The sequence below is a fragment of the Canis lupus genome, chromosome 1 (assembly GCF_011100685.1).
Source record: "Canis lupus familiaris isolate Mischka breed German Shepherd chromosome 1, alternate assembly UU_Cfam_GSD_1.0, whole genome shotgun sequence".
Classification (NCBI taxonomy): Eukaryota; Metazoa; Chordata; class Mammalia; order Carnivora; family Canidae; genus Canis; species Canis lupus.
This window is the reverse complement of record NC_049222.1, coordinates 18,978,253-19,004,014: the sequence shown is the minus strand read 5'-3', so window position 1 is coordinate 19,004,014 and position 25,762 is coordinate 18,978,253. Positions and strand designations below refer to the sequence as shown.

General features: G+C 37.1%; 1 protein-coding gene across 5 annotated transcripts in view; it reads left to right on the top strand.

The window, feature by feature from the left end:
* The window catches only part of WDR7 (WD repeat domain 7), a 353,142-nt gene that overhangs the window by 259,996 nt on the left and 67,384 nt on the right, over positions 1–25,762 (top strand). For all 5 annotated transcript variants that reach the window (XM_038525932.1, XM_038525930.1, XM_038525933.1 and 2 more), the window contains one exon: positions 23,026–23,125. In XM_038525932.1, the coding sequence (XP_038381860.1) occupies positions 23,026–23,125 (100 nt within the window). The remainder of the gene's footprint in view (positions 1–23,025; positions 23,126–25,762) is intronic.

Genomic DNA, 25,762 nt, shown 5'->3' with positions numbered 1-25,762 from the left:
CTTACTTTCTGAAAACAATTTAGGCAGATCATAGTAAAAAGCACAGGTATAATAGAACTAGTATTTGAAACTGGGTACTGATGAAATTTTTTTCAAAACTTAAAAAAATGAGTAAGAGATAGCATCTGTTTAGTATGTGTGTGTTCATATATTCATCACTGAAATTAGCATTTACATTATAAAAGGAAGAGTTTAGGAAGCTTCTGACTTAGAAAGTATACTATTCAGTCAAAGGAACCTTTCCTACCACATTTTCACATTTTAAGTTTTATTTTTAATTTAAAAGCATTTTTCATATTGTCTTACTAAGTGTAGGTGTTTTCCCTATGAGAAGGCTGGCCAAGAGCAGTTAGAATTGACATAAATAATGTTGCATATGTTAAGCATAACCAATAATTTTAAACATGTATAGCATGTAATTGTTATGAAATGAAGGGTTTTTTTTTAAATGTCAAATGTAGTAGTGTTTATTTTCCCTTTAAAGTAGTTTATGGTTCTTAAAATGTGTATAGCTTGGGGAACATTTTGTTAGGAAATGTTTTACCTCCAAGTGGTCAGTGGAAATAGTGCTTAAATCTATTGAAAATCATTGTTTTTAAGAAAACAGAACAACCAGTTAGTCATAGCTACATAACAGTTTTCTTTTTAAGACAAATTCCGTGACCTCCTTACTTATGTTTTCTCAGTTCTACGCACATACAGTAGAAAAAAGCTTTATTTTAGACTATAAGCTTCCCGAGAGCAGTGATGGTATATGACGCATCGTTGTCTTCTGTATCTCCTGGCATTTCAGCAGGTGTTTGCTGAATTACTTGTACTCCATGAGTCTTCCAGTATCTTTTTCCATATTTACAGTAGGCTTCATATTGTAACCTCTTCGTTTTTGCTGCTGCTGAGTCATGCCACCCTGAATACCCAAAAGGAAAAGATTATGCTAAAATATACATGTGCACAGATGTATTTTCTTGTGGTACAGATTAGGTGTGTTAGAATCCAGTCATTTTTTTTTTTTTTAACATCATGCCACATTGTCTGGTTTGTGTTCTTTTTTGTTAAAACTTGTACATATAACATCTTTTTATGCAGTTAACTGATGAGAGTACATGTAGCTGCTGTATTCCTAGTCAGTCCTTCTCTAAGGAAATGCCTATGTGAAAATGGACATTGGGTTGTGACTTTATAGAGGCGATGATTATCACAGAGCTGAGTGTTAGCAAAGGATTCCTTACAGCACCAGTCTTGGCAATATAAACTAAGCTTCCTGGAAGTTAATGTGAGGAAATGGTCGAGTGTTTCAAGGGCCTGTCTTTGCCCTTGCTGGAAGCCTGCCTGCCACCCAGTGGCACCCTCAGTTCCTTAAGTTACCCTAGTCTGCTGGTGTACACTTTTGTTTGCTGTTGTTTCTTCGCCAGAGGCTAAGGATTCTGCTCGGATGCTAAGAGGCATGCTCACTACCAGATTTTTCTGATTTGACCGAAAGCGATTGTATTTTGTTTATTAATTTAATAACACCTATTGTACACCTACTGTGTGCATCAAGTACTAGCTAGGCCTTAGGGAACAATGATGGGGATAAGATGATTTCCTTGAGGAGCACACAGGGTCTGATAGGGTAGGTGATTATTAAGATAAATAATTCCAGGGTGCTATGTTCTATGCTGGAGGAGAATAACATACCAGAGACAAGGTTGGGCAATAAATGGCGGTGCTTAACTCTGGGTGGAGGAGGCTTAGAAAGCTTCATAAAGGAGAAGTAATAATAATAATAATAATAATAGTAATAATAGATTCTTAGAAAGTTTCACAGAAGAGAAGGCAGACTAATAATAATCTCCTTTTATTAAAAGAAGAACATTTTTTTTTAATTTTTATTTATTTATGATAGTCACACAGAGAGAGAGAGAGGGAGGCAGAAACATAGGCAGAGGGAGAAGCAGGCTCCATGCACGGGGAGCCCGACGTGGGATTCGATCCCGGGTCTCCAGGATCGCGCCCTGGGCCAAAGGCAGGCGCCAAACCGCTGTGCCACCCAGGGATCCCAAAGAGGAACATGTTTTAATAAAAGTGACCGCTAATCAGAGTGAAGGATCTGTCCCCCACAAGGTTTTGGGTTGGTGGTGGTGGATTCTAGAAGAGCCTCACAGAAGAGTTGATGGAGCAAGATTTGCAGAATGAACCGGTGTGTAACATCTGAAATTACAGAAAGAACCAGATCAGCAAATGTCTAGAGACACAAAAGTATATGGTGAGCTTGGCAAATTCCTGTGGTAGTGGCTAGAATGTAGGCTGAGGATGGGAATCTGATACAGTGTCAGAGGGATAGGGCTTTGAATTCCATACAAAGGATTTTGGCCATTATTCTGTAAACAATGGAGAATCAGCAGTGTTTAAGCAAAAGCATGTAATTCTTTGGCCAGGACATAGTTGGTAAGACCTAATCTAATGAAACTTCAGATTTATAACAGTTCACTATGAGATTAGGTTAGATGTTATACAACTGTGAGAATATAAGTCACAGAGGCCCATTTATGTAAGAATTAGTCCATAAGCATAGAAGGGTGATTAGCACTATAAGGTTGTTGCTTATGCTAAATGTTAGTTGGAACAGGCAGTAAGTTATGGAGAATGTCAGAGAACATTAAACTTAGATGGGGCCTCAGAAGTTTTACTGGTCGATGCCATGCTACCTATTAGCTGATTTGTACTAGGCTGATAAATGAACAACAACAAGGATACCAACATATCAACAGAAGCTAAAATTATTTTATTGAATATCTGCCATGTCTGTGCCATTGTCCTGGGTGCCTTACAGCACTTGTGAGCTCTCTACTTATAAATGCCTTTCACTAGATATCAAACTCTAGTCAAAGTCAGGACGTACGTATCTGCGGTCTGGTCATGTGGCATTTGTTTTTACAATCTTTATATAATATTGTAGTCTTGTTGTTAATTTTTCTTTTTTTTTTTTACCCTATTTTTTTATTTCTTTTATTTTTATTTATTCCCTTATACTATTTTAAAGATGCTGTGGGTTTTAACTTAGGCGAAACTGTGTAATGTTGCTGTATACCAATACTCAATTGTTACGGTTGGTAGATCAGATCATAAAAATATATTTAAAAAAACTTCATTAAGTATTCGTTTTATTTTTTTTTTAAGTATTGATTTTAAAGGAAATATTTGTCAAAGCACCCAGCAGAATGCTCATGATTTAGATGTTCAGAGAATGTTAGTTTCCTGTGGGTCTATCTTAATAATAATGTGGAAAATGGAAATGTATATAAGAAATTAATGAAAATTTGAAAGTATTTTATATACATACAGACTACAAAATGGCATTATTTTCATAGATGTGAAAAAGTTGGTTTACTTCTCAAAATATTAACTAATTTTTAGTCAATGTTATAAAGGTGATCTTCACATCTAAAGTTGTATTAATTCAATTAGGAGCGAATATGGTATCCAGAAGTCATCAAGTATTTAAAAATCAAAAGTACTCTTGAGTTGGGTTATACATAAAATTCACAGTTTTCTGTGAGTACCAAGACAAAGTAGCATCCTTGAATGCTGAATAATCCTGAGATTGGTTTTCTTGGTGTTTTGTTTTGCTTAGTTTTTTAACCTTGACCACTGGGCTTAATGATTCTGATATGCATCTACATTTTGAATTTTCAGTTCAGGATTTTAAAGCTTTAACAAATATTCATTTGGTAGTTTCTCTAAGATTTTCTTTATTGTTGGTAATTTGGCAGCTATTTCTCAGATTGCATATTACAATAAAATTTCCATTTTACTGTTGTAATGAAAGTCAAGGGTTTTAACTTAGTCTGACCTCTGTGTGTTGTTATATACCAAGAGTCCATTTTATTCAGGTTTGCTTATTTATTCATTTATCTATTCAGGTTTATTTCATGATTATATGACTCCATAAATAATTTAATGAGTGGTGGATTCATCTACTATGTTGTTAACTGAATTTTTGTCCTCTGACATCTTTATTCAAAACATATTTAAAGTTTAAGCTATAAATTGTAAATTCATTGAAAGAAACGAAGAGTAATACAAAAAGTTTGATTTATCTAATTTGGTTTATATAATAGCTTTTCTTTCAACTGTTAAAACTTCTTTTAATATCTTCTGCTTGAAAGTAGGGATGCATTAGAACACATGCCAGTAAAATTTGATAGACATTCTTTCTTATCACTGACCAAAGCTCACTTACTGATAGTAAAACATGAGGTTACAGCAAAGCATAAATGCATAATTTGCCAGAAGTAGGCCGTTCAAATCTAAATGTAGCAGCTAGCATGCAAAGAGGCACAGACCATCAGTACCTAAGTCACAGTGTTCATAGGGTAGAACAGTAGTTCAGAAGAACATTCCTGTTCATAGCCTGAGATCAACATGTAATTGAGGGTCCTCATATAAAAGACATAATAAAATGTGTACGTAGTTTGTAGACGCTAGAATTTTAGAGATTTTGTGGCTCTCAAGGGCATGTTAGAAGGATGCTCACACAACTGAATATTAAAGCACAGACAGTTGAGAGAACTAAGGACACAGATAAGAAGGTGAAGTTTAAAAACTGGTATTGAGGGTTCGTTCTCTCCCAGGTAGGCCCTATGAGGAATAATGATCTCTAAGTGCAGTTCCTAGACCATCTTTAAGAGAATTACCTGATTTATAGGCTCCCCTGCAGAGATTCTACCTCAGACGATTACGAAGCCTGGGAAGCTGCATTTAGCAGCCTTCCCTGGTGATTTTTAAGTACACTGAAGTATGAAAATGAATACTCTAATAATCCAAAACTGAGAAACACAAAACCTGAGTCATTGTTCTTGGTGACCATGTCCTGTTATATAAAACCTTGGATCCTTGAATACATGTTTCTATATGGACTAAACTCAGAGGAAGGCCAAGGAAACACCTGAAGACATTGTTTCACTGCCTCCGTTCCAGTGATGCACCATTAGTTTTAACTTCAAACTGGTCATCGATTGGCTTTTGTCTAAAACTCATTTGGGAGAAACAGAACACTAAAGAGCTTGTTTGAAAAACATGTGGTCTGTCCTAAAGCTCACATCATGGTCCTGGGATCCTGGGATCCTGGGATCCAGCCCCAATCGGGTTCCCCACTCAGCAGGGAGTCTGTCTCTCCCTCTCCCTCTGCCCTTTCTTGGTTCTTGTGCCTTCTCTCGCTCCCTCTCGAATGAATGAATGAATGAATGAATAAGTCTTTAAAAATAAATAAATAAGTCCAAAGCCTTTAAAAATATATAAGTAAAAATAAAAAAAACACATAGTCCATCAAAAAATAAAACCAACAACCCAGCTGAGTGAAGTAAGTCAGTCGGAGAAGGACAAACATTATATGTTCTCATTCATGTGGGGAATATAAATAATAGTGAAAGGGAATATAAGGGAAGGGAGAAGAAATGGGTAGGAAATATCAGAAAGGGAGACAGAACGTGAGAGACTCCTAACTCTGGGAAACGAACTAGGGGTGGTAGAAGGGGAGGAGGGCGGGGGGTGGGAGTGATTGGGTGATGGGCACTGGGGGTTATTCTGTATGTTGGTAAATTCAACACCAATAAAAAAAAAAGGGGGGGGGGAGAATATACTATTCATGATTTAAAAAAAAAAAAAAACCAACAACCCAAAACACATGGTCCATTTATTCCTCTACATGTTTGAGTTTCTATCCCGAGAGTGAATTACATCAGGGGAGCTGCCTTGCTCGGACCACAGTGCCTGGTCTCCTTTGCAGTTCTGTCCCTGAAGCTCCTTGTCAGGATTGCGCCTGCAATTTGCATTAAGGCATCTTCTGAGAGAGTGTCGTGGGAATATTGCCAGTGCATTTATTGTAGGGCTCATGTTGCTGATGCCATGTAGCACTTAGCTTAGTGTCCCTTCTGTGAAGACTCAAGACATTTCTCTTGAACACAGATAACAAGAATTTTTTTGTTTATTTTGTCTTAAGGAGCTAGTATGTGTTTTGGTTTTTGTTTGTTTTTTCTTCCACATAACCGGGGGGTTAATCTAAAAATTTTGGTGTGGCTCAAAGCCAAATCTTAGGCAGCTCAAAGCCAGATCTCTGCCTGACTCTCAGAAAGTCATGTCTTAGACCCCCATTGTCCTTCCCCTACCATCACACCTCAGACCACTCTTTCTTTTCCATCTTTTTACTGTATTGTGTTCTAGAAGTTTCTCTAAGTCCTTTATGTAATATGTGAATATATATCTATGTATGTGTGTATGTGAAATGGATACATATTTTAAAACTTATTTCAAAAGCTATGGAAACAAAAATAATTGTACACAGAATACCAACTATAATTATTTTCTAAAAACTATTTTTAAAAGTCCTTCTTTTAAGTATCCTAGATGTTCCCGGAGTAGTTTATATATCTAGATATTTTTCTTTATATATTTACTGAAAGATACAAAAATCACGTCATTTTAACTGCTGTATAAACTCTATAGTCATAGATTTAAATATTTCCTAATACTTTACATTTTAGGTCCAGGGATATTATTAATAATATAGAAGCATCTATTAATAATAAAAGAAAATTCCTTAAATTTCAGTGCCCTCAAGAGACTGTAGAACATATATCCTTCAAAAAACTAATTGACAAAATAGTTCTGCTGCCAGATTTTTTCATCACTATAACAAATAAGGCTATATTGTTATGTTAGAGGAAGTAAGCACAGATACATTAGCAGTAGGATTCTTGAAACATTGAATTACAGAGGTACAATCAGGTAACTTGTTGAAGAAATGAATTCCTCCACAGAGGAATGATCTTCAAAGAGGCCTCATCTGGCACTCTATAGATAATTGTTGGAGGCAAAGTACAGAAGACTCCACATTTAATTGCCAGTTTATAAATAATACAGTGTCCTTAGTTAAACGTACCCTAGACATTAAGAGAGTAGAACTAACTTTTTTCAAGGAGTGGAAGATAAACTTCAATGGAGTTTTCTCAGAATTCCTTGTTAATACGTGGTTACCAAGTGCCGTGTTGCTGAACTTGGATATCCTTGTGAACCCCCCCCCCCCCCCCCCGCCAACAACAGACCAGTCAACACTGAACATGCCATACCTGACTTGGTTTGAATAATTTTCCTCTTTTGGTCACCTTGTAAACACTGACTCACTTTACATGACTATATTTGTTACAGCAGCATAAAAAAATCAAAGTGTAGAAATACACAGATGTTACTGAACTAAAGGAAAAGCAGTATAGAACACATATATGTGTCATATACTTGTTCTAAAATGAATATAGGTTTCTTATGAGTTTGTAAAAATATTCTTTTGCTAGTCTCAGAATAAAAAATTTAAGTTCTTGTAAGCTACCGCCTATCAAAACTCAGTTAGAAAGGAAGATTAAATACCTCCAGAAGTAGAATGAAATTATAATGTAATTTTTAAATTTGAGGCTATTTTATTATGTTCTTGTGGACTAGGAGTGACATAATGCACAGCAAATGAAAGATTAGGGATTGAGTAATGAAGTTGTAGGTTGATAGGAAAATATGATTATATTTAGAGATATAAAGGTTTCAGGATTTTTTTATAGCAAGAGTTAGATACATATGCCTCTAAATGCAATTTTTAGTTACTTATGACTCCTCAGTTATGCAGATTATCAGTAGCTTGAAGGGGCTTTTATATCCACTTCCTGTATGGTGCCCTTTAGCAAGTAGGAGAGGGCTTCTCTGGCCAAAAACCATATGCCCCAGAATTCCCAGATAGGTCCTTATTTCATGCATTTTTATTCTTTTAAGTTGAGGCAATTGATTTGACATATCACTAAGAGTGATTTAATTTTTATGCCTTCTAAAGACTTGTCAACTAAACTCACAGATTCAAAAGAAATCCTTTGGTGGGCTCTGTCCCAATTTTTAGTTAAGAAGGTATGAACATTTGGTATAGACACTCAAGAACTGAGGTTTTTTTTTTTTTGTTTTTTTTTAACTTTTTTTTTAAATTTTTATTTATTTATGATAGTCACACAGAGAGAGAGAGAGGCAGAGACACAGGCAGAGGGAGAAGCAGGCTCCATGCACCGGGAGCCCGATGTGGGATTCGATCCCGGGTCTCCAGGATCGCGCCCCGGGCCAAAGGCAGGCGCTAAACCGCTGCGCCACCCAGGGATCCCAGAACTGAGGTTTAATAATAATACCAGCTATGCCACTTCATATGTTCAGGCCTTATTTTGTAAAATAAATAAATGGCACCAATTATTTCACTTAAGCAGTGTAAGCATCATGTATTCCTGTCCTTCATTTACCAAATGGACAAACTTAAGAACATTTTTATGTTGATAGATGACCATGAAGCCCAGCTCTGCTGAACAGATCTCACACCTGCTCTGTGTGCTGCCCGGGAAGAGTCCACAGGCGTGGACGTGCGAGGCAACACACACAGCTGTGTCATCCCGTCAGTGCACAGGATGGCTCCTGTTATGTTCCAGGCCCCAGGCTCTTGCTGCTGCATTCTTCCTTCCATCCTCTCTCCCCTCCTGTTGCACTCTGCTCTCCAGAGGACCTGCTATCCCATTATCCTCTCTTCTCTCTGGCACCTCATCCTCAGCCTGAAAGTGGGCTCTGTTGTGTCTCACTGGACAAACCTCCCTTACCTCTACATCTCCTCTATTTCCTGGTCTCTCATCTCTTCTCCTACAGGAGAAGGAGTCAGCACTCTGTCCATTTCGTCACCTCTTGTGTCCTCTCGACCTACTTTGATCTTTTCTCCCACTATTTTGCTCATCTCTCTCTCTCTCTCCCCTTCTCTCTCTTTCCCTCCCTCCCCCTCTGGTTACAATTTTTTTTGATTGTCCAGTGTTTTTCAGTCTTTAGTGATTCTCAAACTTTTTGGTCTCAGAACTCCTTAAAACTTAAAGACCCAAAGAGTTATTTGAAATACTAACTACAGGGGATCCCTGGGTGGCTCAGCAGTTTAGCGCCCGTCTTCAGCCCAAAGCATGTTCCTGGAGTCCCAGGATCAAGACCCATGTTGGGCTCCCTGCATTGAGCCTGCTTCTCCCTCTGCCTGTGTCTCTGCCTCTCTCTCTCTCTCTGAGTCTCTCATGAATAATTAAATAAAATCTTTTAAAAAAATGAAATACTAAATACAGTTCATGTTGATATTAAAACATATTTTTTAAAGATTTTGTTTATTTACTCATGAAAGACAAAGAGAGGCAGAGACACAGGCAGAGAGAGGAGAAGCAGGCTCCACGCAAGGACCCTGATGCAGGACTCAATCCTGGGAATCTGGGATCACACCCTGAACCAAAGGCAGACACCCAACCGCTGAGCCACCCAGGTGTCCTGATATAAAAACATATTTTTATGAAAAATAACTACTTTGCCAAAACAAAAAAAAATACTGAGAAAGAACATTCTTTAACATTTTTTGCAGATTTTTCTTTAATGTCTGACTTAATAGGAGACAGGTGGTTTTTCATATCTGTGCCCGTCTTTAATCTTTGCCGTATGTTTTTTTTTTTTTTTAAGATTTTATTTATTTGAGATAAAGAGAAAATGAGCAGTGGGGAGAAGCAGAGGGAGAGAAAGAGAAGCAGAGAAAGAGAAGCAGGGATGCTGTGCAGGAAGCCTGATGTGAGGCTCAACCCTAGGACCAGGAGATCATGACCTGAGCCAAAGGCAGACACTTAACCGACTGAGCCACCCAGGCAGCCCTGGAATGTTGTTTTAATTGGGTATGTGGTGAAAAATCTGGCCTCACTTAGAGTTGCAAATAGGAGGAGTGTTTCAATAGCCTTTTAAAATCCTGTTGCATCTTCTTTAATAGTTCACCAAAACATTAACATGTGGCCCTTTTTAAAGGTTAGCCACAACGTAGAGTATGTAATCATAACGAACTGATTTTCATACTATCGTATTTAATACCTTGGTATAGTTTGCACTTTGAGTAGGTCTTTTTCCCATGTGTAACTTTGTAACATTATGCATTTATCTTTGGAAAATATTGGTCACTGAGTTATGTGGGTTGTCCATATATTGTCACTTTGTAACATATGATATAAAAAATCACTTTTTGCTAATATTACTGATGATATCAAAAAGTCAGTGAGTATTGGGAGGCCAGAATTCTGATTTGTACCTGAAAGCTTGAATTTTATTATTGTCAACAAGTTCTGTCAGTTATGTTCTGAGGAATAAAATAGTTGATTTTCAAGAAAACGTCTGCCAGATACCCACGTCCACATAACTGCAGTTTGTCTCTGGGTTATACTTTCAAGTACAGATGGTATCATATGAAAAAACAAAAAACAAAAATCAAAAAACCCAGCTGGTTTAGCTTGCACCTGGATCCCACAACTCTTTTTCCCTGAGACAACCATCAGATTTCAGTGTACAGTAGAAATGCTTTATTTATGTGCACTTCCCATTTTGTCATACTGATTGTTAAAATGACATGTACTCAAGGGTCAAAATGTAAGTAAAGTTAATAATTTTTATTGCCACATCAGGGAGATTCTTAAGTGAAAATGCCTTGTGGTTTATTTAGTTCTGTTTACTCACAGGGCATGGCCATGAAGACATAATGACTGCTGGTAGAGTGCGGTGCCCCGGCTGTGCTCCAGGCCGACACCCTGGCAGCTTTACCTGTCGTTGCTTTTACACCATCAGTGCAAGGTCAACACAAAGAACAGATCAAGCAATGTCTGTCTCAGTATCTCACAAAAGTAGTTTTGATCTCACAAACTTCCGAACAGGAGCCTGAGGCCCCCAGGGTGTCTGCAGATCACCCTTTGAGAACCACTCATTTAGCAGAGCTTTTGGTTGCAATGAAATGTGAAACATTTTTCTTCTTAATTAAAGCTCTTCTGCTTTCTGCACCCTTTAAATCCCAAAGATTGATAGATAGGTTACATCATAACCATTCCTGGGATCCAGTGCCCAGGGAGGAGGTAGGCTAGACTTCAGGAATACCAGGGATTAGTTTTTCTGAGGCTCAGTACAAATCCTGAAATCGATTCTACTTACTTTAAAGGACCCTTTGCTTTTCTAGGGATTCCTGGCTCTCCCTACAGTCCGGTGCTGCTGCTCCGGGAAGGGGGCCTACTTAACCCTGGACTTTGCGTGTTATACAATGCACTGCAATATATCATACCTGGCAGCAAAACTGCCCATCGTTTAGGACTCACGTTACAGATGGTATTATATGAAATGGGTTAGACCTGCATTCTTCAAATCCCAATCTCAACATTCACTGTGCTGAAGACACTGGTCTTTTTTCTGTTCCTTGAATAGAGCCACACTTATTTCTCCTTAGGACTTTTGTTCCCTCTCTTCCTTCTGCCAGGAACACTCCCTTTAGATCTTGACATGGCCCATCTGGTCTCCTCATTCAGGTCCACTCCCTCTACTTCCCTGTCTCACACAGCCCCCTCACCACCACTACCCCATTGCCATTTTATCTTCATAGCGTGTATGTCATCTGAAGTCACCTTGGTCATATTTGCACTTCCTCATGAGGTGCTTAAGAACAGGGACCCTGTCTGGTTGCTTTCCTGTTAGGTTTCCAGCAACCCAAGCTGTTGAAAAAATGCACTCAGAGACCCTCTGCCTGCAGCAAGGCTTCAGAGGATCTGACAGGGCAGGCACATTCAGGCCTGCCCTTCACCCTCTCTCACCTCTGCCGCCAGAGCCTCCCCTTCTCTCTTTCTCAGCTGCCTCTTCCCTTTTTTTTTTTTTTTAAGATTTTATTTATGTATTCATGAGAGATGGTGGGGGGTGGGGGGCGGGCGTGCAGAGACACAGGCAAAGGGAGAAGCAGGCTCCATGCAGGGAGCCAGATGTGGGACTTGATCCCTGGACTCCAGGATCACACCCTGGGCTGAAGGAAGATGCTAAACTGCTCAGGCGTCCCATCAGCTACCTCTTCCTAATCCTAAATCTCATCTCATCCTATTGATTCCAGAGTTATCATGTAGCCTCTTCTTGGAAGCCTGAGCACTATTAAGTGTTTAGCTTGCTTTTATTTCATTGAAACCAGATTCTCAAAAGGTATAGAATGTATATGAAATCTTTAAGATACGTATTTTATATACCCCCCCAACACACACATACACATATGTACCATATATAGAGAGAGAGAATGAGAGACTGAGTCTCCTGTTTTTGAAATAGGAGTCAACAATTCTCAACCCTCTTGGTCTCAGGACCCCTTTATACTTAAAAGTTATTGAAGGCCACAAGAATTTTTTTAAATTAATTTATTTATTTGAGAGAGAGCATGAGCGAGAGGGGGCAGAGGGAGAGAGAATCTAAAACAGACTCTTTTGAGCATGACTCTGTTTTGGCTTGATCCCATGACCCTGAGATCATGACCTGAGCCAAATCAGAGTCGGACACTTAATGGACTGTGCCATCCAAGGACCCCAAAGAATATTTATATGGATTATAACTGTCAATATTTGCCATACTAGAAATTATTTTTTCCTTCCTCCCTCCCCATATTAGAAATTAGAATTAAGAAATTTAAAAGTAGCCTATTAATTGTTCACATAAATAATATTTTAATGAAAAATTATATTTTCCAAAACAGAGAAAATTAGAAGAATGCCTTTGTTTTGTTTTATGTTTTTTTTCAATCTACCATGTCTGCAGTAGAAGTCCCCCAGAATCTCCTATCTGTTTCTGCTTGTGGTAGCTCACATCATGTAGAATCTGGACGTCAGCTACACACTCATGAGAAAATGAGAGTGAAAAGAGAACATAGCATTTTAGTGTTCCTATGAAAGCGGATCTGATGCAGAGCATGCTTTATGAACTCCTGCTCTAAGCATGACTGTGGGACTACCTGCAGTGGCAGATGAATTCTAGATTGAGGAGGCTTCTGTCTCCTCCTCTGCGAAATGAGGGGCTTCCAGTCCCTGATAACCTGGGGCAAGATACAGCTCAAAGATGTTAAAACCTCTCCCCATTGCTAATTTATTGATATATGATTACTAATCATTCTATCTCATCATAAGTTCTGAAACATGTTATAACATAGGCTCACAATATAGGAATGCCACAGCTTCTTTAGTGCTTTCCCTAATATTCTTTGAAGTAATTAACTAGTAAAGCTGAACTGACACTAGATTATTTAATGAACAAAATGCTCAATATGAAATGTAAGTTAAATGTTGTAAAAAGAAAAAACAAGAAGTACCTATTTTATTATGCTGTTTTTTTAACCTGTCAATTAGGTAGAAATCAGAGCATAATTTTAACATAGTATCACCACTGTGCTTTTAAAAGCATATTATTTGTGTTATACCCAGATAATAAAGTGTTATTCAGCACTAAAAAAAAATAAGCTATCAAGCCATGAGAAGGATGGAACCTTACATACTTATTACCAAGTAAAAGAAGCCAATCTGAAAAGGCTAACATACTGTTTGATTCCAGCCATATGACATTCTGGAAAAGGCAAAGCTGTGGAGTCAATAAAAGGATCAGTGGTTACCAGAATTAGTGGGGAAGAGAGGATGAATAGGTGGCGTACAGAGGATTTCTAGGGCAGAGAAACTATTCTGTATGATGCTAGAACAGTGAATGTGTCCTTGTGTGTTTGTCCAAATCCATAGAATGTACAACACTAAGAGTAAATCCTAATGTAATCTACAGACACTGGGTGATAGTAATGTGTCAATGTAAATTCATCAGCTGTAACAAATGCACCACTCTTGGGAGGAGGGTGTTGATAATTGAGGAGTTTGTGCATGTTGGGGGCCCACGAGTATTTGGGAAAACTCTGTACTTTTTGCTCAGTTTTGCTGTGAATCTTAAACTGCTTTAAAAAGTAAAGTCCATTTTGGAGGTGCCTGGATGGCTTAGTTAACTGTTGGACTCAATTTTGGCTCAGATCATGATCTCAGTGTCCTGGGATGATCAAGCCCTGTGTTGGGTGGGGCATCAGGATCCCTGCTCAGTGGGGACTCTGCAAAGTCCTTTTTTTTTTTTTTTTTAATAAATTTAGACTATGAACCTAATTTTATTTTTTTATTTTATTTAAGATTTTATTTATTTATTCATGAGAGACAGAGAGAGAGAGAAAGAGAGAGAGGCAGAGACACAGGCGGAGGGAGAAGCAGGCTCCATGCAGGGAGCCCAACGTGGGACTCGTCCCGGGTCTCCAGGATCATGCCTGGGCTGAAGGCGGCGCTAAACCGCTGAGCCACCGGGGCTGCCCGTAAAGTCCATTTTTAAAAAAATATATAATCTATTATAAAAAGTCAAGAAATCAATATGAACTTAAGTCATGTGTAATGGTGAACATTCAGTAATTATTTTTGATGACAGCATATCATTTTCAATCACTCAGTGATGAGAAATTTTAATTAATTAGTCACTCTATTATGGTTTATATCATCCGATTATTTTAAATAATGCTAGATGGTGTTTATTGTTAGAATTAAAAATTGATATGAAAAGAAAATATTTTAATTGACTGGATTTTGCCAAATAACGATAAATCACAGTACCTAATTCCAAAATTAGAAGAAAAAAAGTCATTGAAGAAATAAGAATCAATAAATGGATTTTAGGTGATTTAACAAAGTAAAATAATTTTTAAGCAATTGTGTGGTTTTTCTTGATTAAAATTTTCTGAAAGTGGTTTTAGAATTTATTCACTTATTCAGCAGACATTTAATGTGTGTCTGCTCTGTGTATGGTGCAGTGCTTGGCCAGTGTGGGCTGCTCAGCTACATCTGGTCAATCAGGCACCACACTATTCTCCAAAATATTAAAGTTGGTTTGGCAGAGACAGAATGGTAAATCAGAAAAATGTCATAATGCAACAATAAAGGGGTCTCCAGGACACAAAGGAGGGACCAGGTAATACTGTACAGGAGGAAAAAGGAGAATTGGTGATGTTTTAGCCGAATTTAAGAAGATGAATAAATGTTTATCAGGCAGACAGATCCTTCTGACTCCAAAATCTGAGCTACTTCCTTTTTTTTTTTTTTTTTAATTTTTATTTATTTATGATAGTTACAGAGAGAGAGAGAGAGGCAGAGACACAGGCAGAGGGAGAAGCAGGCTCCATGCGCCGGGAGCCCGATGTGGGATTTGATCCCGGGTCTCCAGGATCGCGCCCTGGGCCAAAGGCAGGCGCCAAACCGCTGCGCCACCCAGGGATCCCAAAATCTGAGCTACTTCCAAATGTAGAATTAGCTGTCATTGAATGAAATATGTCAAATGCAATTGTGAATCTCTGACTAATAAGTCAACAATCACTTTGCAAAAATTGTAAATTGTATTCTTTTACATTGTATATTTCATTACCAAGAATGAAGTTCTCAGTCTATGCAGAGGCCTAAACATATTTAATGGCTCAATACTTGGACTTCTTGGTAGATACTAAAAAGATAGTAGTAGTGGCATGGAGGAAACTAAAGGGCTCAGGATATAAATTTCTCTAATTTACTGTAAATGGATAAGTCACCTGCATTTTAGTAGTATTGACATAGAAATTTAAAACATTTTATGGTTTTGCTGGATTTAACTGATTATCTCTCAGCTGACCTTTGTTGGGAATCTCTTAGTATGATTTTATATAGAAAATTTACTTTATATTAAAACACTTTGATTTACTCATGTCCTCTAAAGGTAATTACTGTTTCCCAACAGTTATTTCCATTAAATGATACTAGAACTGCGGTACACCATACAGCCATTAAAAAGATTAAGGTTACTCTGTTACTAATGATAAGGGAAGATGGCAGTAGAAAAGAAACTTAAGGAGAAATTAGCAGAGTTTCAGAAGAGCATGTAAAATAAAATCATTTTTGAAGGAGAAAACTATATGTCAGAATCAATATTCATGCATGTATGTGCATATATATGAAGAGGAAAAACATCTAGAAAGGACATACCACAAAGTATTTCTCATGATTACCTGGGGTGTTGGAGGGGATTGGTAGTAAAGGGTAACTTTCCTTCCTTAACTTTATTTTTCTATATTTTCTGTGTTGCTTTTTTACAAGCATGTATTTATTTTAAATTGGATATGTATTTAAAAAGTCAAATAAATAATAAAGTGATCACTGGGAAAACATTAACACTATAACATAGATAAGATACAAAAACTCAAGGTAAAATAAGTAAACTTTTGAACTGAATAGGATAAAAAAAATCTAGAAAGAAGAGTTAAAAAGTCTGTATTTTCAGAGCCAGTTTACCTTTTCTTAAACTTTGTTATTATGTAGACAGACTGATTGATTCTGCTTTTCAAGTGAATAGCTGAATCAGCTCTGTTCGTCCTAAATGGGCACTTAAAATCCAGTAAGGAAATGAACACCGTCTACTTTAGAACAGTGCATGAGCTCATTTTTTAAAAAACTCCTCAAACCTGTGGTTTGTTCTTATCCCATATGGTGATAACAGTAATAGGATATAAAACAGCTTCTATCCTAACTTCCAGGAAGATTCTTAAATTGGTTACCATATTATAGTCTACTTTCGGTAATAAATAATTACAGATGTTACTCCTGTACTCAGGTGAGTAGAAGTCACTCTAAAACCATTTTAGTCCATTTCTCTACTCCTGAAAACTCTACAACAGTCTTTCAATATTAAATTTCTTCATAAAACAAAACAAAACTCTAAAGCTTCCAGGAGTATTCCATTTCACTGTATAACAGAAAGAATATTTACTTTTCAGACTGTTTGAAACGATATAAGGAAGTTTTTTTTTTTTTTAAGATTTCATTTTTTCATGAGAGGTGCACAGAAAGAGGCAGAGAGACACAGGGAGAGGGAGAAGCAGGCTCCATGCAGGGAGCTGATGTGGGATGCCTGGGTGGCTCAGTGGTTGAGCATCTGCCTTTGGCTCAGGGCGTGATCCCAGGATCCTGGGATTGAGTCTGCATCAGGCTCCCTTCTGGGGACTTTTAGATGGAATTCACCAGTATCCATCACCATCCCAGAATGAGGGATTTTTCCTTTTTGTCTTTTGAACTGGTACCTTGTGCTGGAAAGAACCACTTCTAGAAGACATCCCCCACCTACCCCCCGCCAAAACTAACACAGGTCCCCCTGAACTGGTGCCTTCGCCAGTCACTTTTCACGTCCGTAGATTTTTCAAACACATTAGCAGCCTGGAGTTCTGGGGTCTGTGTAGGAACATGTTCTCTAAAATACCTCCTGATTTACAGAGTGGCCCCTGCCTTTGATTGCAGTTGTGCATCTGTCAGAGCCCTCAGCCTGTGCTTTGAAAACCTCCTCCGTATTATTTCCTTAGCCCTCATATGGTGCCCCTCAGAAGAGCTCTTTGGCATCTCATACTGGACAGAAGGGATTGGGACAGGTGTTGGCAGTGGGACCTCCTGTGGTCAGTGGGACTGTACTTTGCTCCACTGCAGGCGGCCCACCTACTCTTTCCCACAGAGCAGGTCTGCCTGCTCCAATCTTTTTTGGGCTCCAATCTTTTTTGTTGGTTGTTGGGAACATGTTGTGGATGTTGAGGAGTCTCAGCCCTCATTTAGAATGCACGATGAGTACAGGGAAGCACAGTGTTGATTAGTTTTTAAATAATTTTTGTTTACATTAATAAAGAAACCTTCATGCATATCCAGCAGAATGCAACTGAATGAATCAATCTAAAAAGTTATTTCATGCAAATTAAAGTAAAAATGTGATAACAATTTTTTCCCTTGTGTTGGTGAAAAAGGTAGAAAGTTTGGTAGTACTAACTGGGGGCACAGTGGGAATTGAAAGTAAATTGACATTGCCTATCAAATGAAAAATGTGTGTATACTTTAATCCAGAATCTTGCTTTGGGGATTCTATCCTACAAAAACGGTCATCTATATATATAAGATCCATATGCAATATAACTTAACTGTCAGAATGGGAATAAATAATGGAATATACATACACAGGAGTACGATGTAGGGATGAGAAAGAATGACATGGGATCATGTCTACTGACATGGAGGGATATTCCATGAAGGGTTGAAAGAAGAAAAGAAAGTTGCAGAATAACACGTATAATATGATAACATTTGTGTAATCAAAATTGAAAAACCTCTCAGAAGGTCCACCAAGTTGTTAACGGTAGTTAATCCTTGGTGAGAGGTGGGGGAAGGGTGTGAGGGGGAGGATTTACTTTTTACTATATACACATTGGCAGTGTTTGAGTTTATTCCAAGTACACATTGCCTTAATACCTTTTTAACAAACAGAGTCAAAAGTTTGTGAACCATTGTAAATCAATATCAAGAATGTCTAAAAGCCACTCAATAATCCTAATACTTCAACTGCTTGTGAGAATACATGTGCCAAGTACTTGGGACAATGCCTGATACACAGCCAGTCCTCAGTAAATGTTAGCTGAGGTCGTGTAGTTAGTGAACTGTAGATAGTTCTACATTGTAAGTGGTTCTATTCCATACATTCTGTCCTACATTCTTAGATTTTAGAGGGCTTCATGTTAAGCTGGAGATTCATTTTAGATTATTGAAGAATGTTTCCTGTTGTTTTTAATGCTCAAGGATATGATAGACAGTAGTAACTTAACATCCTGAGGTCACTGGAGATTACTGAAGTCGTAGTTAAGAAAGTGATTTTGCAGGTTTCTGTTTTCCTCCCAAATCATATTTTTGCCTAGAGTTGGATGTTTCCTTTTCCTGTGTGTTTCCAAATTGACTTTTAAATTTCACATCAGTTTTTTCTTATTTGAAGGCCGTTTTTTTGTTTGTTTGTTTGTTTTTGAAGGCCGTTTTTAATAAAGATAAAAAGGTCATCAATTCAAAGGAGACTATAAATAGAGAGTACCAAAGTTATTTAGAGACTTGGGCACTGGGTGCTTGACAGACTCATAAGCAAAGTGATTTGCTCCAGGATCCTCCAGTCAATTCACATTTACGTTTCATGTTTCACACCCATTGTGGGGTGGATGACACCCCATTGTGACTTAGTCCTAAAGAGATGAAGTTACACATTGGGCTTTGGAGAAATAACCTATTCCAGTTTACTGATGATTGATAGTTATTTCTTTTAATTATGTGTTGTGTAATAGTATTATATTCATGGACGTTTATGTGTGGTGATACATCTATCAAATTCTTAGCATTTTTATTTCCATAATAATATCTATCAAAAATACATAATTTCTTGTATACTTCATTATTTAGACTATATTTGCCTTTTTTAATTTCAGCTCAAGTAATCTTGGGAATAATTCAGTAGTTTCCATTAAGCCACTGTCACCCGCATACTAACATACTCAGGTCACAAGGACCTTTACAGAGAATTTCATATAAATCTCCAGTTGTTTGTCTCAATTAAAAATAAATTTTTAGAGAGATCATGAGCAGTTCTTTGTTTCTTGACTTCTGCCTGTTTTGGACAGTTTTTGTTTCCTTTCCTCATCTCAATTATTATTTTAGATCCTATAAAATATTCATATGTCTTAAAAATCAATATGTTTAGCATGGTTTATACACTAGCCACTGAAGGATAGGCATAGTGTTTGAACTTCTTACTGCATTACTTTTTACTGCTCACTTGGACCACATTTATGTTCTCATACATTCAACAAAAGAGTCTCTGGTAGAGAGAAATAAGCTATAAACAAAATATTGTTTAATATCAGAGATGATTGAGTACAATAAGGAAAAAAGGATAAGAGGCTACAGAATAATGAGGAAGGGCTGCTGTATTGGATAAGATGGCCCACGAAGATCTCCTTTGTCAAAATCACCTTGGAACAGAGACCTAAATGAAGTGAGAGTATGAGCCATGGAGATAGCCGGCAGATGAGGTTTTTAGGCAGAGGAAACAGCAAGTGTTGAAGCTCCAAAGTAGAAACATTCTTGGCATATTCGAGAAAGTACAAGGAGATCGATATGACTAAAGCAGAGTGAGCAGGAGGAAAGAATATGAAGTGTGAGAAATGGAGCTACATCATCATGTAGGGTCTTGAAGGATGGTTGTGAACCTAAGAGAAAGGTGATTTGATTTATGGTTGAAGAGTATCACCCTGGCTGCATGTGGGTAGTAATGAAAGTGTGGGATCTGACTAAATTTCTTGGATGATGACCACCCCAACCCCAGTAAGAAATATATTTTGTAACATGACTCAGTTCCAGTTTATTCTTCCACACACTTGGGTGGTAGTGTTCTCTCTAACTTAGCAGAGTCTCCTTGTGATATGCCAAGTAGAGGAGATCCTTGTTTTGATTTGAATATAATGAAAGGATTCTTGTCAGGTTGTTACCCAAGAAAGCTGCCCAAGTGACATGTTATCAACGTAGTGAACTGGGTGGGGACTGAAATAGCATTTCGGAAGACTCCGCGCACCTCAGTCTTTACTCTGAGAACAACCCCCCCCCAAATCTTTAAAACTGTAGTGAATCTTCCTCTTCAATCCATTGATACCTTTGGGGGTATTGGCAAATAATGCATATCTCACTATCTTTGGTCTTGACAATCCCTCAATGGAGAACTAGTTCTAGGAGAAGAGTAGTTTAGGGGTACGGTGGGTTCTGGAAACCCTTGGCAGAGGTAGGCTCACTGCAGCCAGTCTCCCCAGAGTGGATACTTGTGACTGCATACATACCACGGATTTCTTTCTTTCTTTTTTTTTTTTTTTTAATTTTTTTTTTCATACCACGGATTTCTTCTGTTGAAAGAGACACTGCTAAAGGAATAAAAAGTCTAACAAGAAATCCAAAGATAAAAATACGCCATAAGACCTTCACTGCCCAGAATTGTTTAAGATCTTGTTTAGAAGTATTACTCTAGCAGTAAATTGCAAAGAATGATAAATGCAGGCCTATGGTCCTTTCAGGAAAACTAAAGATTTGATACCAAGAATAGATTCGATCTTTTTTCTTTCATAAATTACAGTGTTTATAGATGATATAGAAGGATGAGGTTGATATCTAGAGCATAGAATATGGCCAGTATAACAAAAAAATTTTAAGATTCTAGTTTAAGTAAATTTTGTCCACATTAAATATATTTTACCACAGATGTGTTTTGAAGAGGATTATTTTGACAGATAATAATAGGTTTTGCAGAAAGATTAAGGCAACATCACTGCTACACCTGTGCAAAGTTCAATAACAGATTTTAAAAATACATACTTCTGGAAGTTTTATTTTCCTGTGCCTGTTAATATGAACAGAATATTTGTTAAAGCATTTGTTCAGTATTATGTTCCATGCAACTACAATTAGGAATAAATTGTGTGTGTATATGTGTATATAGATGTAGGTGTAGATATATAGTGATGCTCAATAGTTAAACCACTATAATTATTGAATAACAAAATAGTAAAAGTTTCTAAACTCTTCTAGATCATTTTTTATTTTCAATTATAGGAACATTGGATTTTGAATGCTAATCCCTACCTTCTCTATTGAGATAGAGTAATATGATGATTCAGACAGGAAAAGCTTTAAGAAATCAAACTTTTACTAACCACTTAATAGTGGAGAAGTTTCATACATGTCAGGAGCCTTTAGTACCTTTTCCTGCCCTCAAACCAGCATACAAAGAGGATATCCCATGCCTGAGCACAGCAAAACTAGCAGTACATCCTACGTTAGTGTGTCTCATGTGACTAAACAATGAAGCATTAATCTTTCACTGAAGGGAAAGGCATTGCACTGATGGGTAAGGCTTAGGGACAGGATAGAAGTATTATTGAATCCACCACTTGCTAATAAGTAACAAAAAGTCTTGAAACTGAATTATTTCATTTTCCAGATTTATGAAATGTGTATGAATGTCATAATGTCATCTCATGCCCAGATGGCTTTATCACAGTGTCTCTGGGTTCCAGATGCACACATTCAAACCTCTTGTCTCTCTCTCTTTCTCTCTCAGCCTCTCTTACCAGAATTTCAGAAATGTTGTCATATGACCTAGTAGTTTTTTTAAGCCAACTCAAGACGGCATTAGAGAAATATTTTCTTGCTGTCATCTCCCCTTTCCATCTGTAAAAAGATAAAATAAAAAAATAAAGATAACAACAGAAAAGTTAGGTTGGTAGTACAACACACCTCAGAGTAAAAAGGCAAGGAACATGCGGTAGAGTTGATGTAATATCCTTGTAAATATTTAGGGTAGGCCACTTGTGCATCTGGGCAACTCACACAGAGACAATAGCACTAGATAATGGGAAGATATATTCAAAATTCTTTGGGGATATAAAATCATACCTTATTTACACTTCTAATAATGTTTATTCATATCTTCCCAGGCTTTAATCATGTGACCATGAAATCATTATGGCAAAATATACATCAGGAATTCAGATACACAATCTATTCATGTAAATTACCTTAGGAAAAAAAGAAATCAACCTCTTAAAACCTTCGAATCATCCTAAGTTTTCTTTACATGTATTGCCAAATAAAAACCAAATGTTCTTACTTATACTGATAGTCACAGCTATTGTTTAAACTGGTGAATGTGAAAAATCTATGGAATTTGCCAGATAACTTTTTTCTTTTAGATAAATTATTGATATGAACTTAAGCATAACATTAATGTAGCTTTTTTATGATTGTTCTGCTAGAAAGTATGTTTCACTCCTTAATACTATAATAAAATGTGAGAATATAAGTAGGTTAAATACGTAAGCCTTTTCATCTTTTCCATTCTGTTCAAATAGAAGCATTTGCATAATACTAAGTAAAACTGAGTTTTCATATTAAATCTTTTTTGTATTTGACTGTATTTCTTGCTTGAAAATTCAAAAGTGTTTGTAATGATGAAGTTGTTTTCTACTGAAAATAATTATTAACAGGCCAAAGTGGTATTCTGCATCATTTTTCTTTCAGTTGATTTTAAGAGTTACTAAAATGAAACAGTTTTGAAAAATCTCAATGTATTAATTCTAGAAATATTTATTTAAAAATATAGAGCTGACTTCCATCTTTGAAATATATTGTATCCACTTCCATGTGCAGGTCATCTCACCTGGGTTTTTTGTTTTGTTTTGTTTTGTTTTTGTTGTTGTTAAAATGTTCAATTCAGGTTCTACATGGTCAGCTATTATGAGCGGAATCACAGAATAGCAGTTGGAGCTCGCCATGGTTCAGTGGCCCTGTACGACATCCGGACTGGAAAATGTCAGGTAAATAAATCATTGTGACTTCCTCTCCATAAAGTGTGGAAGTTATTGAAAGGAGTGAGAGACTAGCACTTCACCAGTTGACATGCTGAGCTGCTGGAACATTATGGATAATGCTAAAGGGATCAATAGTTTAATGAAGGACTCAAAGAATATAGAGCCCTACTGTCTTTATTCACTGGCATCGAAGGGCAGCCACAGATGGGTTCATAATAGAGCCCAGAGAAAGGTGGTTCTGCTCACCAACTACTTTGCAATAAATCTCTTCTTCTTTTAAACAGTTTTTTCTGATTCTCCTATTTTTGCTGTGTATTTTCTTTCTTTTTTTTTTTTTTTTTTTGAGATTTTATTTATTTGAGACAGAGCGCACAAGCAGGGGGAGGGCAGAGGGAGAGAGAGAAGCAGGCTTCTCGCTGAGCAGGGAGCCCGACATGGGGCTCAGTCCCATGACCCTGGGATCATGGCTTGAGCCCAAGGCAGATGCTTAACTGACTGAGCCACTCAGGCACCCCTGCCATACATTTTCTGAAAAAAAGTTTGATGATACATTATTATGATTGATGACTAATCAAAAATTAATTTTCTAAGTAAAATGAGGGATTTGGCAATTCTAAGCATTCTAGCCAGAGTTCAAGAGGAGAAAATAAGAGCATTTAGCATGGCTGTATAAAAAAGAAGCTAATGAAATCATGTATTATTTTTATACTTTTATAACTTTTTTTTTTTAAAGATTCTTTTAAAATTTATTTGAGAGAGAAAGCCACGAGCAGGGTGAGAGGCAGAGGGAGAAGCAGGCTCTCTGCTGAGCAGGGAGCCCAACATGGGGCTCGATCTGGGCACCCTGGGATCATGACCTGAGCTGAAGGCAGCTGCTCAATTCACTGAGCCACCTAGGCATCCCACTGTTATAACTCTTTTTATGTTTTTTAACACTTTATTATTTATGAAGAATTGTTCTTGATTTTGATTTTCAAATTGACCACTTGATTCTCAAAATGTTGGTTGGTTAGGGCAAGTCTGGCCCCACTTTAGATATATGTGAATCAAAACTCCGAGACCTGAAATCTCTTTATCCCAGAGGTCATACTGTTAACAAATGGCAAAACCAGGGCTAAGCTCCCCTGTGATCATGGTGAATTTATGGTGTTCATTGATAAATAGTTCCAAGCCATAACTTCTTAGGTTTCATTACAGCATTTATCAATGCTGATCTATTCAACCACATTAGGAATTATGTTTTGACTGTATTAGATAAGTATATATTCAGTTGTATCAGAAAGAATATGAAGAAATCATAAGGACATAGCTAAAATTTTAAACAGCCCCTTAAATATAATAAGCTGTTAATTCTCCAAAAGCTTCCCTGGCTGCTTTCTGTGAAAACAGTAGTTCTCAGAGCTAGTAACAGATGTTGGGGGTAAAAATCTCAGGGGTCAGACAAGCTTAGGAAGTACTGTTGTAATATTAAACACGTTTCTTTACGCAGACCTACTCTGTCTCTAATGTGTAAATGCACATTTCTTGTGTGTGCGTAGAGGATCACCATTTGCCTTACTTGTGTAAGTGTTGAATTTTGTTTCTGTGAATTTTTTTAAGACATAACTCCTCAGTGGCTGTATTTTTTGTTTTTTTACTCTGAACTCTGACTTGGAACAGTGAAATCACTCTAAATACTTGTTTAAAAACTAAGATCCATGTTATTTATAAGATTCTCTCCTAAGAGAGACAGATTCTTCAGATAGCATTTCCAGAATCTATTTTAGTAAGGCTGTTTTTAAAAATTGGAGTTATACTGAGGGGGGCACTTGACGGGATGAGCACTGGGTGTTATGCTATATGTTGGCATATCGAACTCCAATAAAAATATATACAAAAAAATTGGAGTATATTATTACTAGCAGACTTAAGAGAAATAAATCACAAACATCTACAAGGTAAACACATTAAAAAAAAAAAACACAGGGACTTTTTCAAGCTTCTTTAAAACTGAAATACAGGAATCAGAAGACTCTGCTATTGGACAAGACACAGTTGCCACCAGCAGAGAGAAACAGAAACGTGATGTCCTGTGGGTACAGTGAAGCAGTCCGAGTGAAGGAAGAAAAGCAGTTAAGGATTAAGGACCTGTCCTGAACTATATGTTCTTGACGGTTTTCTTCCTCCTAAGTGTTCTCAATGAAGGTCTTGGGAACATGCAAAAAACATAATAATTTGAATATTTTATTCTTTTTAATTAAATTATTGAGACACTTATTAATCAAAGGCATTCCTTCTTAACAGGAATTTGTAATGTCATTCATATTCCGTTTTACTTTCTGTACATCATTTTAGTACATTTAGACATTTTAGTGCCCCATGTTTTTTTTCTACTTCAGCTTCTTGATTTTGATATCCCAAATTACCGTTATTGTTATGTGATTGAATAACTTTGACCTTCCAGCTCTATATGAAAGTAAAGGTTACCTTTTATTCTAATCATTCAGAACAAGAAAATGAAGCTAAATCTCTAAACTCAGTCTTAACTACTTTTGCCAGTTTCCAGTCATATTTAGTGACAATGACACTCCGGGGATTCTCTTAACTCTTTTTGGGGGGGTCAGTGTTGTAGTATTTGAAATAAGTAAGTCAACAGCTGAAACA